At 42.8% G+C, this 16068-nt stretch overlaps 1 protein-coding gene across 3 annotated transcripts in view; it reads left to right on the top strand.

Moving 5' to 3' along the window:
- The window catches only part of STIM2 (stromal interaction molecule 2), a 138978-nt gene that overhangs the window by 107969 nt on the left and 14941 nt on the right, over positions 1 to 16068 (top strand). For all 3 annotated transcript variants that reach the window (XM_043514044.1, XM_043514045.1, XM_038399034.2), the window contains 3 exons: positions 10603 to 10714; positions 11573 to 11688; positions 15161 to 15338. In XM_043514044.1, the coding sequence (XP_043369979.1) occupies positions 10603 to 10714; positions 11573 to 11688; positions 15161 to 15338 (406 nt within the window). The remainder of the gene's footprint in view (positions 1 to 10602; positions 10715 to 11572; positions 11689 to 15160; positions 15339 to 16068) is intronic.

Genomic DNA, 16068 nt, shown 5'->3' with positions numbered 1-16068 from the left:
GCCTGGGGCTTTACCAGCCCGGAGCCTCCCAGCACCTCTGGCCTTCCCCAGCCCTGCTTCACCTCAGGTACCCTGGTACGGTCCCCAGCAGCCAGGCCTGTCTCTCTCCATAGCTGGAGGAGACTCTGTCTGAGTGTCTGGCTCACAGCCCTTTTATAAGGGCCAGCTGTGGTCTGTTTGGGGCGTGGCCCCAACTGTGCCTACTTCCCTAATCAGCCTGGGAGCGTCTGGGCTGTTTTAAGCCCCTCAGGGCTGGAGCGGGTGACCACCCCCCTACAGGTTCTCAACTGGTGGGCCGCGAGCAGGTTTCAGGGGGTCCACCCAGCAGAATGAGCGCTAGACTCGCTGGGGCCCAGAGCAGAAAGCCAAAGTCCCACCTAATGAGGCTGAAGCCCAGGGCTCTGAGCCCCGCCATCTGCGGCTCAAGCCAAAGCCTGATCAATGTAACTTTGCAAAGCTCAAGGTAGAATCATAGAATATCAGGGTTGGAAGGGACCCCAGAAGGTCATCTAGTCCAACCCCCTGCTCAAAGCAGGACCAAGTCCCAGTTAAATCATCCCAGCCAGGGCTTTGTCAAGCCTGACCTTAAAAACCTCTAAGGAAGGAGATTCTACCACCTCCCTAGGTAACGCATTCCAGTGTTTCACCACCCTCTTAGTGAAAAAGTTTTTCCTAATATCCAATCTAAACCTCCCCCATTGCAACTTGAGACCATTACTCCTCGTTCTGTCATCTGCTACCATTGAGAACAGTCTAGAGCCATCCTCTTTGAAACCCCCTTTCAGGTAGTTGAAAGCAGCTATCAAATCCCCCCTCATTCTTCTCTTCTGCAGACTAAACAATCCCAGCTCCCTCAGCCTCTGCTCATAAGTCATGTGCTCTAGACCCCTAATCATTTTCGTTGCCCTTCGTTGTACTCTTTCCAATTTATCCACATCCTTCCTGTAGTGTGGGGCCCAAAACTGGACACAGTACTCCAGATGAGGCCTCACCAGTGTCGAATAGAGGGGAACGATCACGTCCCTCGATCTGCTCGCTATGCCCCTACTTATACATCCCAAAATGCCATTGGCCTTCTTGGCAACAAGGGCACACTGCTGACTCATATCCAGCTTCTCGTCCACTGTCACCCCTAGGTCCTTTTCCGCAGAACTGCTGCCAAGCCATTCGGTCCCTAGTCTGTAGCGGTGCATTGGATTCTTCCATCCTAAGTGCAGGACCCTGCACTTATCCTTATTGAACCTCATTAGATTTCTTTTGGCCCAATCCTCCAATTTGTCTAGGTCCTTCTGTATCCTATCCCTCCCCTCCAGCGTATCTACCACTCCTCCCAGTTTAGTATCATCCGCAAATTTGCTGAGAGTGCAATCCACACCATCCTCCAGATCATTTATGAAGATATTGAACAAAACGGGCCCCAGGACCGACCCCTGGGGCACTCCACTTGACACCGGCTGCCAACTAGACATGGAGCCATTGATCACTACCCGTTGAGCCCGACAATCTAGCCAGCTTTCTACCCACCTTATAGTGCATTCATCCAGCCCATACTTCCTTAACTTGCTGACAAGAATGCTGTGGGAGACCGTGTCAAAAGCTTTGCTAAAGTCAAGAAACAATACATCCACTGCTTTCCCTTCATCCACAGAACCAGTAATCTCATCATAAAAGGCGATTAGATTAGTCAGGCATGACCTTCCCTTGGTGAATCCATGCTGACTGTTCCTGATCACTTTCCTCTCCTCTAAGTGCTTCAGGATTGATTCTTTGAGGACCTGCTCCATGATTTTTCCAGGGACTGAGGTGAGGCTGACTGGCCTGTAGTTCCCAGGATCCTCCTTCTTCCCTTTTTTAAAGATGGGCACTACATTAGCCTTTTTCCAGTCATCCGGGACTTCCCCCGTTCGCCACGAGTTTTCAAAGATAATGGCCAAGGGCTCTGCAATCACAGCCGCCAATTCCTTCAGCACTCTCGGATGCAATTCGTCCGGCCCCATGGACTTGTGCACGTCCAGCTTTTCTAAATAGTCCCTAACCACCTCTATCTCTACAGAGGGCTGGCCATCTCTTCCCCATTTTGTGTTGCCCAGCACAGCAGTCTGGGAGCTGACCTTGTTAGTGAAAACAGAGGCAAAAAAAGCATTGAGTACATTAGCTTTTTCCACATCCTCTGTCACTAGCTTGCCTCCCTCATTCAGTAAGGGGCCCACACTTTCCTTGGCTTTCTTCTTGTTGCCAACATACCTGAAGAAACCCTTCTTGTTACTCTTGACATCTCTTGCTAGCTGCAGCTCCAGGTGCGATTTGGCCCTCCTGATATCTTTCCTACATGCCCGAGCAATATTTTTATACTCTTCCCTGGTCATATGTCCAACCTTCCACTTCTTGTAAGCTTCTTTTTTATGTTTAAGATCCGCTAGGATTTCACCATTAAGCCAAGCTGGTCGCCTGCCATATTTACTATTCTTTCGACTCATCGGGATGGTTTGTCCCTGTAACCTCAACAGGGATTCCTTGAAATACAGCCAGCTCTCCTGGACTCCCTTCCCTTTCATGTTAGTCCCCCAGGGGATCCTGGCCATCTGTTCCCTGAGGGAGTCAAAGTCTGCTTTCCTGAAGTCCAGGGTCCGTATCCTGCTGCTTACCTTTCTTCCCTGCGTCAGGATCCTGAACTCAACCAACTCATGGTCACTGCCTCCCAGATTCCCATCCACTTTTGCTTCCCCCACTAATTCTACCCGGTTTGTGAGCAGCAGGTCGAGAAAAGCGCTCCCCCTAGTTGGCTCCCCTAGCACTTGCACCAGGAAATTGTCCCCTACGCTTTCCAAAAACTTCCTGGATTGTCTATGCACCGCTGTATTGCTCTCCCAGCAGATATCAGGAAAATTAAAGTCACCCATGAGAATCAGGGCATGCGATCTAGTAGCTTCCGTGAGTTGCCGGAAGAAAGCCTCATCCACCTCATCCCCCTGGTCCGGTGGTCTATAGCAGACTCCCACCATGACATCACTCTTGTTGCACACACTTCTAAACTTAATCCAGAGACACACAGGTTTTTCCACAGTTTCGTACCGGAGCTCTGAGCAGTCATACTGCTCCCTTACATACAGTGCTACTCCCCCACCTTTTCTGCCCTGCCTGTCCTTCCTGAACAGTTTATAACCATCCATGACTGTACTCCAGTCATGTGAGTTATCCCACCAAGTCTCTGTTATTCCAATCACGTCATAATTCCTTGACATCACCAGGACCTCCAGTTCTCCCTGCTTGTTTCCAAGGCTTTGTGCATTTGTATATAAGCACTTGAGATAACCTGTTGATCGCCCCTCATTCCCAGTATGAGGCAGGAGCCCTCCCCTCTCAGACATTCCTGCCTGTGCTTCCTCCCGGTATCCCGCTTTCCCACTTACCTCAGGGCTTTGGTCTCCTTCCCCCGGTGAACCTAGTTTAAAGCCCTCCTCACTAGGTTAGCCAGCCTGCTGGCAAAGATGTTCTTCCCTCTCTTCGTAAGATGGAGCCCATCTCTGCCCAGCACTCCTCCTTCATGGAACACCATCCCATGGTCAAAGAATCCAAAGCCTTCTCTCCGACACCACCTGCGTAGCCATTCGTTGACCTCCACGATTCGACGGTCCCTACCCAGGCCTTTTCCTTCCACGGGGAGGATGGACGAGAACACCACTTGTGCCTCCAACTCCTTTATCCTTCTTCCCAGAGCCACGTAGTCCGCAGTGATCCGCTCAAGGTCATTCTTGGCAGTATCATTGGTGCCCACGTGGAGAAGCAGGAAGGGGTAGCGATCCGAGGGCTTGATGAGTCTCGGCAGTCTCTCCGTCACATCACGAATCTTAGCCCCTGGCAAGCAGCAGACTTCTCGGTTTTCCCGGTCAGGGCGGCAGATAGATGACTCAGTCCCCCGGAGGAGAGAGTCCCCGACCACCACCACCCGCCTTCTCCTCTTGGGAGTGGTGGTCGTGGAACCCCCAACCTCAGGACATCGCATCTCATGCCTCCCAACCAGCGGGGTCTCCTTCTGCTTTCTCCCCCCAGACATATCATCTGGTCCACTCTCCGCAATGGTACCTGTGGAGAGAACATGAAAGCGGTTAGTTACCTGTGTCTGTGTTACTGGAACCCGGACATTCCGCTTACCTCTTCTGGAGGTCACATGTTGCCAAGCTTCTTCACTGGCCTCTTGGCTCCTCTGTGCAACCTGCTCTATATCTTTAGAGCTTTGTGCCCCTAGAAGGCTATCCTGAGTTTGGTCCAGAAAATCCTCAGTCTCTCGTATACAACGCAGGGTCGTTACCTGTTGCTCCAGACCTTCAATCTTCTCTTCCAATATGGAGACCAGCTTGCACTTTGTACAGACAAAGTCGCTTCTGTCCTGTGGAAGAAAGACAAACATGGCACATCCAGTGCAGGTCACAACAGCTGAATCCCCCCCTTCCATATCACCTACCTACTATGAGCTTCCTCAGAGACGTTGGCAAGATGTAAGCCTCACTGGGCTCACTCCAGGCAAACTCCCAGGCAAACTCCTGCTGTGAGCTGCTCTGCTGTCCCCGCTGCTCCGCTGGTTCGCTGCCGCTCAGCTGGTTCGCGAGGCTCTGGCTATTTTCAAACAGCCAGGCTTCCCTGACGCAAACACACAGACACCCTAATGCCCGCCCCCTGCAGGCTAGCAGCCAATCAGACACTCACTCAGGCTCTCTCCCTGCCCTCCCAGCAAACACACGCTCGGATACTTCCTCAGCAAGCAAACACACACACTCGGATACTTACCAGTCCCAGGCAAACTCCTGCTGTGAGCTGCTCTGCTGTCCCCGCTGCTCCGCTGGTTCGCTGCCGCTCAGCTGGTTCGCGAGGCTCGAGGTAGGCTATTTCCAGCAGTTAACAAGAATATCTGAGGAACAGTGGGAGGGGAGAAATAACATGGGGAAATAGTTTTACTTTGTGTAATGACTCATCCATTCCCAGTCTCTATTCAAGCCTAAGTTAATTGTATCCAGTTTGCAAATTAATTCCAATTCAGCAGTGTCTCTTTGGAATCTGTTTCTGAAGCTTTTTTGTTTGAAGGATAGCCACTCTTAGGTCTGTAATCGAGTGACCAGAGAGATTGAAGTGTTCTCCAACTGGTTTTTGAATGTTACAATTCTTGACGTCTGATTTGTGTCCATTCATTCTTTTACGTAGAGCCTGTCCAGTTTGACCAATGTACATGGCAGAGGGGCATTGCTGGCACATGATGGCATATATCACATTGGTAGATGCGCAGGTGAACGAGCCTCTGATAGTGTGGCTGATGTGATTAGGCCCTATGATGGTGTCCCCTGAATAGATATGTGGACAGAGTTGGCAACGGGCTTTGTTGCAAGGATAGGTTCTTGGGTTGGTGGTTCTGTTGTGTGGTGTGTGGTTGCTGGTGAGTATTTGCTTCAGATTGGGGGGCTGTCTGTAAGCAAGGACTGGCCTGTCTCCCAAGATCTGTGAAAGTGATGGGTCGTCCTTCAGGATAGGTTGTAGATCCTTGATGATGCGTTGGAGAGGTTTTAGTTGGGGGCTGAAGGTGATGGCTAGTGACGTTCTGTTATTTTCTTTGTTGGGCCTGTCCTGTAGTAGGTGACTTCTGGGTACTCTTCTGGCTCTGTCAATCTGTTTCTTCACTTCTAGCCTACCTTGCTTGTCACCATTAAAGGTTTTCCTCCTTTCTCCCCCTGCTGCTGGTGATGGCTTATCTTAAGTGATCACTCGCCTTACAGTGTGTATGATAAACCCATTGTTTCATGTTCTGTGTGTGTGTGTGTGTGTATATATGTATGTATATATATCAATGTCCCCTCTGTTTTTTCCACCAAATGCATCCGATGAAGTGAGCTGTAGCTCACAAAAGCTTATGCTCTAATAAATTTTAGTCTAAGGTGCCACAAGTACTCCTTTTTGCGAATACAGACTAACACGGCTGCTACTGTGAAACCTGTTTAAAAATGGATGTTCATTGACTCATTGATTGGCATATCATAATATGTTCAGTTTACAGATATGAGATTTTTTTTTTTTCCTAACTGCTTGCCCTGTAAACTCAAACTGGGCTGTAAAAGTCATACTTGGTGCTTTCCATCTGGCACACAGTCACTGTTTTGCAGGCCACATTATACTCCGCTATAATGGCACAAGCCCGCTGAAGGGAATGGGGTTGCACAGATGCTACTCTAGATGCATTCTGAAGACCGTGGGGTTACACAGGTGCTTTCTGTGGATGATTTGGCCTGCAGAGCCTTCCTTACTGGTGGTGATGGGTGAGATGAGAAGAACTCTGACTCTGAGCCCATGCTGAATTTATGGGCCTGGAATTTAAGAAACAATCTCTTCACTTGAAAATTTGATCAGGAAGTCAGTTAGACACAATGAATATTAAACCGCACAATGCCATGTTACAAAGGCACTTTTCAGGATCAAGCACTTTTATACCCTGAAGTATTTTAGCAGCCAGTGCAGAGTACGGAGCGCTGCTATTAATGGACAGAGCAGTCTGCCCACTTATAATTTGATAAAGTCTTAAATTGGTTGAGTTTGGCTTGCAGTCTCAGAAGTATTTCAGAAAATGCTTGCTTTTTTTAAACTTGTTTAAAGCTTTTAAAGATTTTTTTGGAAATCCTCAAGGAAATCAGCAAGGGCAAGAAAATAACCACACCTGTGGTATAGCAGAGATGATGCAAGTATCAGGACAGATCTGCACTCGGAAACTTCTTTCCTGTTTTCTGGCAAAGATGCAGCTGCTCCAGTACTACCAATAGTTAAGCACAGTTTAGATGAGACTGGTAAAAAATGTCTTCTGTTGGTTTACACAAGTGGCTATGCTATTGGTGGTACTTGTGCTATTGCTGGGAAATGGGTCACGGATTTCCTAATCGAGTAGAACCCTCACCGTAAGTGTACCTGTTGTACAGTCAGATTTCCCTGCTTGATTTCCTACAAAAGGAACATCACCCCATGTTGGGCATTAATATCATTAGTTATCTTGTCAGTAACTGATATGTATATCTCATTTGTTACATAGTAATGATTTTTGGCTGTTCATTAAGACTGAAAAGGAGAGCAGATTTGAGAGCATGAGAGATCCATTGTTTGAAATTACTGTTGAGCCTTTTAGGTATGATACAGTTTGGTTGGTCCAGGCTATGAATGGAAAAGGCATACTGGAATATTTGTAAATGATAGAACTCCAGAAGTTCAAAGATGTTTTGGAATGTGTACTTGGGGCCCTTCAAAATTGATTTGTATTTATCTGGATCCAGTTATCTTGCATCTAATCAAAATTTTCTTGACTTGTATCTTCTGATAAGGGCTCGACTGGAGTATTGTGTCTGGTTCTGGGCGCCACACTTCATGAAAGATGTGGACAAATTGGAGAAAGTCCAGAGGAGAGCAACACAAATCATTAAAGGTCTAGAAAACATGACCAATGAGGGAAGACTGAAAAAGTTGGGTTTTAGTCTGGTGAAAAGATGGAAGGGGACATAAGCACAGCCGTCCCTAGGAGGGGTGCAGGACCTGGGGCGCAAGTGACGAATCAGTCACTTCTGGGACCGACTCATCACTTCCAGGACCGACCATGCCAGCCAATTACACCGGCCTACGGGGCCCCCCGATGCATGGGACTTGGAGCAGTTGCCCTGATTCGCGGTACCCAAGGGACAGCTCTGATAAGTTTTGCAAGTACATAAAAGGTTGTTAGAAGGAAGAGGGTGAAAAATTGTTTTAATCTCTGCGGTTAGGGCAAGAAGCAATGGGCTTAAATTGCAGCAACAGAGGATTAGCTTGGAAATTAAAAAAAAATTCCTAATTATCGGGGTAGTTAAGCACTGGAACAAATTACCTCAGGAGGATATGGAATGTCTGTCACAGGAGGCTTTTAAGAACAGGTTGGACAAACACCTGTCAGGAATGGTCTAGTTATTACTTAGTCCTGCATTGTGTGCAGGGGACTTGAAGAGATGACCTACTGAGGTCCCTTCCAGTCCTATACTTCTGTTAGTCACAAATCATTGCATTCTTCAAAAAATACATTAAAATGCTATTTCTTTAGATCTGAGTTCAGGCTGTTCAGATGAGATTGGTAGATAACACAATATTTTTAAAATGTCTTCATGTTCCATCAAGCATTCCCATAGGAAACAGCTCCTAGATCTCTTAGAGTTCATTGTCCCTATCGAGTGGTAATTTATCTTCAAGGTAGTCTTGTTTTTAATCATAAGATTTTTTCCTGCAGCTCTTCCTGTGTTTGACTCTGGTGCATAGAATAGAGTTTACTAGAGATGTTATATTTCCATAAATTGAGATTCTTGCAATTATCCATTATGAAGTATTGTCATGGATTTTAATAAGCTCTGCATTCTAATTCCTTGCAATAAGGAGCCTTTTGTCATTTCATTATAAAGGGTCTCAGGGTATGTAAGTGGGTCTTGCCTTATCACAATTTATAGTTTAAGAGGAAAAGGACAAAACTGGTGAAGATTAATTATTACAGGATGCTGTATACTGGCAGATCAGTGCCTAGAAGATTAAAGGGTTTGTAATCTGGAGGCATGGGAAGAAGCAATCATTACAAAAATGACCTTGTACCCAGTTTGGGGGCGGGGGGGGGAACTATTAATGCTTGAATACTATTTATTTTTAAAGCTAATTAGTGACATTGGAAACAATAAAGAGTAAAAGAGTAAAGAGTAAAACTGAAACAGTTTAAAAACTCCCATGAAACTATCTGGTAACGCTTAAACTGTATTTTAAAGTAAATAATAAATCTGTAGGAATCCCAGTCGAAACTTCAGTTTATATGTTAATCATACCATGCTAAACAGTCTGAAACAGATACTGATGAACTATAAAACATTCTGTTGTGTTTGCACGGAGCTGTGTCTGCAGTTTACAAGTGGAAAGAATTTGCAATCATTGCCCAATTTTTTGTCAAGGGCCTTTGTCAAAATTCACTATTGAGAATGCACCGTTAGTGTCAGATTTTTTCAAAGGGGTCTTAATCCAGCCTTCACTTACCTGGATACAGTTGCATGGAGAAATACAAACAGGTAATGGTCTAGCACTTCCATGCCCAAGTGGTAGTGCTTGAAAAGCCTGCAGGTCTTTGTGCATGCAAAGTTATGTATGTACAAAGGGAGGCCACTACTTGGTGATTTGCTCCATAGCACAGAGGGTCTTGATAAACTTTGCAAGCACAGTGGAGGAGATAAGCAGTTATAGCGTGAAACCATTGCCTGACAAGTTGCAAAACTGGCTAGCAGTGTCATACAATGCCTGAAGCTGTGCCCTGGGCTGAGGCAGCAGTTTTATCTAAACTAAGAGCTCCAGGCAGTGTTTTCTTTCTGTGCTGAGACCTCTGCAATTACCAGAGGGTCATGTACACTGCTGGCTGGCAGTTTCAATAGGAATAGCAGCCACTGTGAATAAATATAAGGGGAAAAATTTTTTTTAAGTTGCTTTTTTTCTGCATTCACTGCAGTAACCTCCTTTAGTAAGAAAAATAATTTGATACAACACAAGATGTCACAGGAACATGTGAAAGGTGTGGGTTTTTTGGGGTGGTGGTGTTTTTTTGGTATTTTTTAATTGTACCCCATTTATTCAGCACTCAGACAATGTAAATTCACCTGCAGAAAGAGAGACACAAATAAACCTGTCCAATGTTTTTGAATATTGCCACTGGGGAGACATACGGATTGTTAAATATGCGTAATCAGAGATTTCGCTCAATTTAATAACATCAAAATAAACATTCACTCAGTTTAATACCTGACGTGTCACAGATAATGTAAAGATGCTCATTCTGTAACATAGTGTCACCCTGTTCAATAGAGAGGTCTGATAAGTATATTACTATATAGTGTTTCTCTAAACAAAAGCTCATTGTTATAATGATTATTGTATTGTTTCTGATACTTGCGTGGATAGGATTTGTAAACCTGTTTCTTTCTAAATAAAGAAATAGTTAAAACCCACCCACCCATCATACATCATTTCTGCCCCTCATATTTTCTTTTTATACTCCAACTGCCCCAACCCTGACCCACGCACAATTTCAGTGTTTTTTGCTGGCATCTTCATACAAACTCATGCCATTCAAAGGTGTCTCCCTGGACTACGGGCTAAGATCTTGACACATTACTTTACATGTTACTGCATCTGCTGGCATATGTTCAGTTCTGTAAGGGTATGAAGGACAGTAGAATTGGGGCTGAGAGAGCACTTAAAATAAGTCACAAGAGGCTGCTCTGATTTTTAAAAAAGAAATTCTAAATTTATGCTACAGAATTTTTGATGTTTCTGTTCGTTAAATGCTTGTTTTCTTACAACTTGTGTAAGCTTTGTCTCTAAAGAGCATGTAATGAAAAAGGCAAACTACCAGAAACAACTTTTGCTAATAAATGTGAATACTTATTTATCTGTGGGTTCCATCCAGATGAACTTGCTTATGCTGACTGTGTAACTTGCCAATCTCCATCTTTGTTTTATTTTTAGCTGTGGTACTGATTATTCTTTTATTCCTGAAAATTAGATGTCTGTGATAGTCCATCTTTTGTTTTGCAGTTCACAACTGGACTCAAGAGGAGACTCTTCAGTGGCTAGTAGAATTTGTTGAACTGCCCCAGTATGAGAAGAATTTTAAAGACAGTAATGTCAAAGGAACAACACTTCCAAGGTGAATCTTTTCTTCTGGATTAGTTTAAAAAAAAACTGTTTATATTTTTCTATTGGGCAGTGTTCTCTCTAGCTTGTCTGTGCAGGGTAATTATCTAAATTTAATACTGACAGGCTGTGGTCAGGTATAAGAGAACTGATGTAAGCCTGCAATTCTGAAAGACCAGGGAACCATAATTTCAATTTTCTTCTGCCAAAATGTTCCTGAAAGTAATTTGTCTCCAGCCAATGTTCCCTACCCAAGTTTCATTACTTTCTTCCTTTTAAAAATAATTTGCTACCAAAGTGTTTCAATACCAATCACTTAGCTTTGTGGAAGCTAATTTCTGTTGAAAACCTACAGATATATTCAGTTTAGTGGAAACACGTTGCCAGTGTGGACCTGCAAAGACTTTGCAGACTTTGCCCTTGAATATTAAGATCCTGCTTTGAGCAAAGGGTTGGACTAGATGATCTCCTGAGGTCCCTTCCAACCCTGATATTCTATGAAATGCATACAATTCTATGAATTAACTGTTGGATTTTTACAAGCTTTAGGTATGTTAGGGGACTTGATGCCATCAGGCTGCACATAAGCCATCACATTTAACTTCTACCAAATGGATTTAATTTGTGGTGGTTGCAGAATGGAAAGAAAATAGGAAAACCATTACTACATAGTGTAATGCTTTTGATAACAAGTCATAAAATATTTGAGATATGAATTATATCTCTTGCTATCTCTGTGTTAACTATGTAAATATTATCCATATAAATTGCAAATAGATTAACGCGCTACAGTAATTCTTCTACAGTATAGTTCTGTGTATAGCTTACATGAAAATTTGTGTGAGAATAACATTTGATTTTTTATGAACAGGATAGCAGTAAATGAACCTGCTTTTATGATCGCTCATCTGAAAATCATTGAACGGAGCCACAGACAGAAACTTCAGCTGAAGGCATTGGATGTTGTTTTATTTGGACCTCTCGCACGTTAGTATTATCATGTTTTTCTAACTTGTAGCTGTAAGAATTAAAACTCCAATTTTTTTGCTTTTAGATTGAGATTATATACTGTAGGTGGGACACCTCACTCCACTTGGTCAGTATATTGGTTCTTTATTTGGCTCACAGTTTTGGGACCCAGAAAAATGTAGAATTAAGACATTGGAATAGGCCATCCAACTGCCCTTCTTTGTCTGGTAGGATAGAGAACTAATTTTAGTGTGTCACCCAATAGTCTAGTAAATTCTTGAAATCTTTTTTGTGCTGACCTAATGATAGTGCTCTGAATCTTCTTTGATTTTGTTTGTTGGATTTTGTTTAATGTGCTAGTTAAGCCCAACCCAAACTTGATTTTTTTTCCTGATTGGGAGACTGGGGAATATTTTGCTTAATTTAACCAGTATGATTAAAGTCAAGTTAAAACTGTTACCCTGAATTTACCCTTGGAAAAAAGTTAATTTAAGTTAGACTTAGCTAATACGCATTAGCTAAGCTTGACTTAAAATCAACCACTTTTCATAGACGAGACCAAACTCTTAGATGTTCCAAAAGTGTAGGCTCTATTAAATTGTCAGATAGGATAATGGATGCAGTACAAAGCCACAAGTCTGGGAAGTTTTTTTAAAAAGTTAATTTGAGTTAATAGAAACATTACATTTTTGTTAAAATGTTGCTTATATCCTTTGCTTCACAAAAATTCTGGTGGATCTTAGAAAAATTGTTAAGAAAGGAGTTCATAAAATAGATTTCTGGTAAAGTGTCTTGTTTAAAAAGAAGCGTTATTGACTTCTTATCCATTTTCAAATACCTTTTGTATAGGAAAATGGTTTCATTTTGGCCTTCATGATAGTATCCAAGATTATTTTATTTACAGGGCATTTCATAGGCCTCAGGTTGAGAAAATTACTTGGAACCTGAAGTATGACTCTGTCTTGACTCTTCTGTAATCACTTATTTTAGTGTTGTCTATTGGTTCAAGGATCGCAGCAACCTATTGGTGCTGAGATTGCTCACTTTCTGAAATACTTGATATATGCACATTGCTCCAGATGGACATGTCAGAACTGCAATGACTCCTGCAGTCGTACTATTAAAAGTGAAATTAGATGGAACGTTAACTTCCAGTGCAACAAAATTTATTGCAAAACTCCTTTACTTGTACAGAAATATCTCCTCACTAGTGTTTTTGTTTTGTGAATCTTGTTTTGGTTCCATCTGGTTAACAAATGATCTTTTTAAACATACCACATTATTTCTTGCTGTGAAACGTGTACAAGCTTCAGTGAATTGCCTAGTGAGGCCTATCATTTCATCTATGCTGTTTGAGGATAATACTGCAATTCTGTAGGATAGTGTCCTCTAGGGAAGCTCATCTGCCAGGTGCTATCTAGAACCAGTTTGTGTTCGCAAATGTGTTTTTTTTCCCGCAGATCACTTGAAAACTGCTGAGGGTCTTGGCGGACCACTTAATGATCTTTCCAAATGTTTGTGCCGTTAGCTAAAACTGTTGTAAAGCCCTATATAAAAAAAACTTAATAATAATTAACTTTTTTTTGTTCTACAAATAAAAGCACACAACTCATATTTTAATATCAGTAGTTTTACCTTTCTAATGCAATGGATGTGCCCTCTCTCCCCCACTGCGGCAGCCCCTGAGCTGGGGCTGGGAAGGGCGGGGTCTCACCACTGCCACAGTAGCCACAGAGCTGAGGCTGGGAAGGAGGGCCATCTCTCCCCAGCAACTGCAGCCCTGGAGCTGGGGAAAGTCACTTATTTCTCTGGCTGCTGCAGCCCTGCATGTACCAAATTCCTCCCAACCCCCTTTTCTCACCCCACTACCCTCTTATTCCACCCAAGGCCACCACCTCACCTTACATGTGCTTCTTCTCCAGGGTCCAGGCACCTAATTAGTGGAGCCATGCCTGCACAGCTCCACTAATTAGGTGGGTGGCCCTTCATTCTCTTGTGTGCGACCATCCAGGCATGCACCTTAGAGGGAACTATCCATGGACCGTCTGAATGGAGCTTGTGGACCACAGTTTGAAAACCTCTGTGTTAGAGAAGATCATTCATATTGATTCATGTGCAAATCTTGGGTACCTGTAGAGACATTGTGAAGTCTCCAGGTGTGCAATTTTATCTATCCTTCCTTCACAGTACTACAACTATGCAAATTAGAAATGCCATCCAAAATTATTTAAAATGTATTGTAAAATCTAATCAAAATATTTTACACACACACAAATCTGACTTGACAAGCCCAGGACCCAGCCAGATAAGGAAAATGCTTAGTGTTCACAAGCAGCAAAATTCAGTTTGGGGAAGTGAAATTTAATTACTTGCCGCCAAATTGGCAAGCTGCTGACCTGCACTTAAAAATCTTGGGTACATTAACTAAGATGGGAGGCTGCATGTGAAAACTAGATGCCTATCTTACCTCCTATGCATGGCTGAAAGAACAAATGATTGGCTGTTCCATGCTGCTGCTTTACTAACTTATGCTGATGAAGCAGGTGCGCCAATTCTGCACTCAGGAGAACGTGGGTGCCCAATTAGATGCACGCTCTCAAGTGTGGTGTGGGATGTCAAAACTTTTGTTCCTATTTACAGGGTAACTGAGGCAGGAGGTTAGTTGTCATCTTTGGCCTTAAAGAGTGTACACACTGTTCCCAGGAATGCTTTTAAACATTTCCCTATTGAAATATTTGTGGGAGTATAGAGTATACAGTGAAAGGTATAATCTGTTTTATACTGTTGAATCCTTCTTTCCCAAAAGTTGCTTCTGAGTATGTAAACTGTTCCATCCAGTATTTTAAAATTCAGATTAGATCGCTTCCTTATTCCTGAGGATCTGGCATACAGCATCAATTCATTGATTAAATGCTTTTTTGGATACTTTAAATACTATTTTTTAATATAAAAGAAAATGACAACCATATCTCTTTAGTTGAGTAACCAAACTTTAGGTTCTTATTTTCCTAGTAAAATTCACTTTTGTTAGTCTGAGCCCCATCATTCACCCGTTTCCTTGAGGGACTCCCATGGAAATCAAGGACAGGTTTTTTTGCATGTAGAGGAGGGACTGTAGGATCAGACCAACACTCACTAGCCACATAATTTGATAATGGATTAAGTTATACTGTAGCCCATGAAATAATGCTTAATGAAAAGTCAATGTGTAATTGTCATGTAGAAGATGTTATCTTTTCAGTATACAGTATGCATTTAAGATAATCTCTTGTAGATAGAATATAGTATTAGCAATAGAGCTGTTGGTTTTTGTGTTAGTATGCCCCAAAATAATTTCAATGGGGATATGGGAGAGATCTTGATGGTTAAATGATCTGGAATCTCTCTCTGAGCTCCAAGTTGCACCATTTTTATGTGCCGAAAAGAAGTGATTTCAATAGTGCAACTTTTAAATCTGCACAGTACCTGATTGCTATAACTATTTGTATAGGCCCATCTCACAACTGGATGAAGGATTTTGTACTAGCAATTTCTATAGTGATTGGTATTGGAGGCTGCTGGTTTGCACATACTCAGAACAAGACCTCAAGAGAGCACATCGCAAAAATGATGAAAGATCTAGAAAGCCTCCAGACAGCAGAGCAAAGCCTTCTTGATGTGCAGGAGAGGTATGTGAACTGAAAAGGTTTAAATGTTAAGTGATTTGTCTAAGCTTTATATATTGAGGGAATGATGTTTAGCGATTAAAGCAATAAAGTGAAAGATAACAATTTGACTAGAACAGACATTGAGTTTTGTGCACCTTCCTCAATTCATTGCACACACTTAACTAAAAAAAGAAAAGGAGTACTTGTGGCACCTTAGAGACTAACAAATTTATTTGAGCATAAGCTTTCGTGAGCTACAGCTCACTTCATCGGATGCATTTGGTGGAAAATACAGTGGAGAGATTTATTTATTTTATTTATTTTTATTTATTTTCCACCGAATGTATCCGATGAAGTGAGCTGTAGCTCACGAAAGCTTACGCTCAAATAAATTTGTTAGTTTCTAAGGTGCCACAAGTACTCCTTTTTCTTTTTTGCGAATACCGACTAACACGGCTGCTACTCTGAAACGGATGTAACTGCAGTCTTAATGAACATATCTGTGCGTGACATGCTGAAATATCTCCTTGACATTTTAAACTGTAATGTGAGAGCTGAGCAATGGAAAGGAAAGAGAAATGCAGACAGCGGTGGGTCAGATGAAGATAAAAGGGACAGTGGTGAGTTAGTCTGTTACCTTTCCTATTGATGTAGGAAACAAGCCTTATGACTGGAGATTATGGCTGAATTTGGGATAAACTGTTTCTTAGTCTGTTTTGTTGTGGAAGAAAACTTGTTGTAGCATCTTCCT

Source organism: Dermochelys coriacea, chromosome 4, assembly GCF_009764565.3.
Source record: "Dermochelys coriacea isolate rDerCor1 chromosome 4, rDerCor1.pri.v4, whole genome shotgun sequence".
NCBI lineage: Eukaryota > Metazoa > Chordata > Testudines > Dermochelyidae > Dermochelys > Dermochelys coriacea.
Note: the sequence above shows the minus strand (reverse complement) of the source record. Positions and strands in the feature narration are given on the sequence as shown.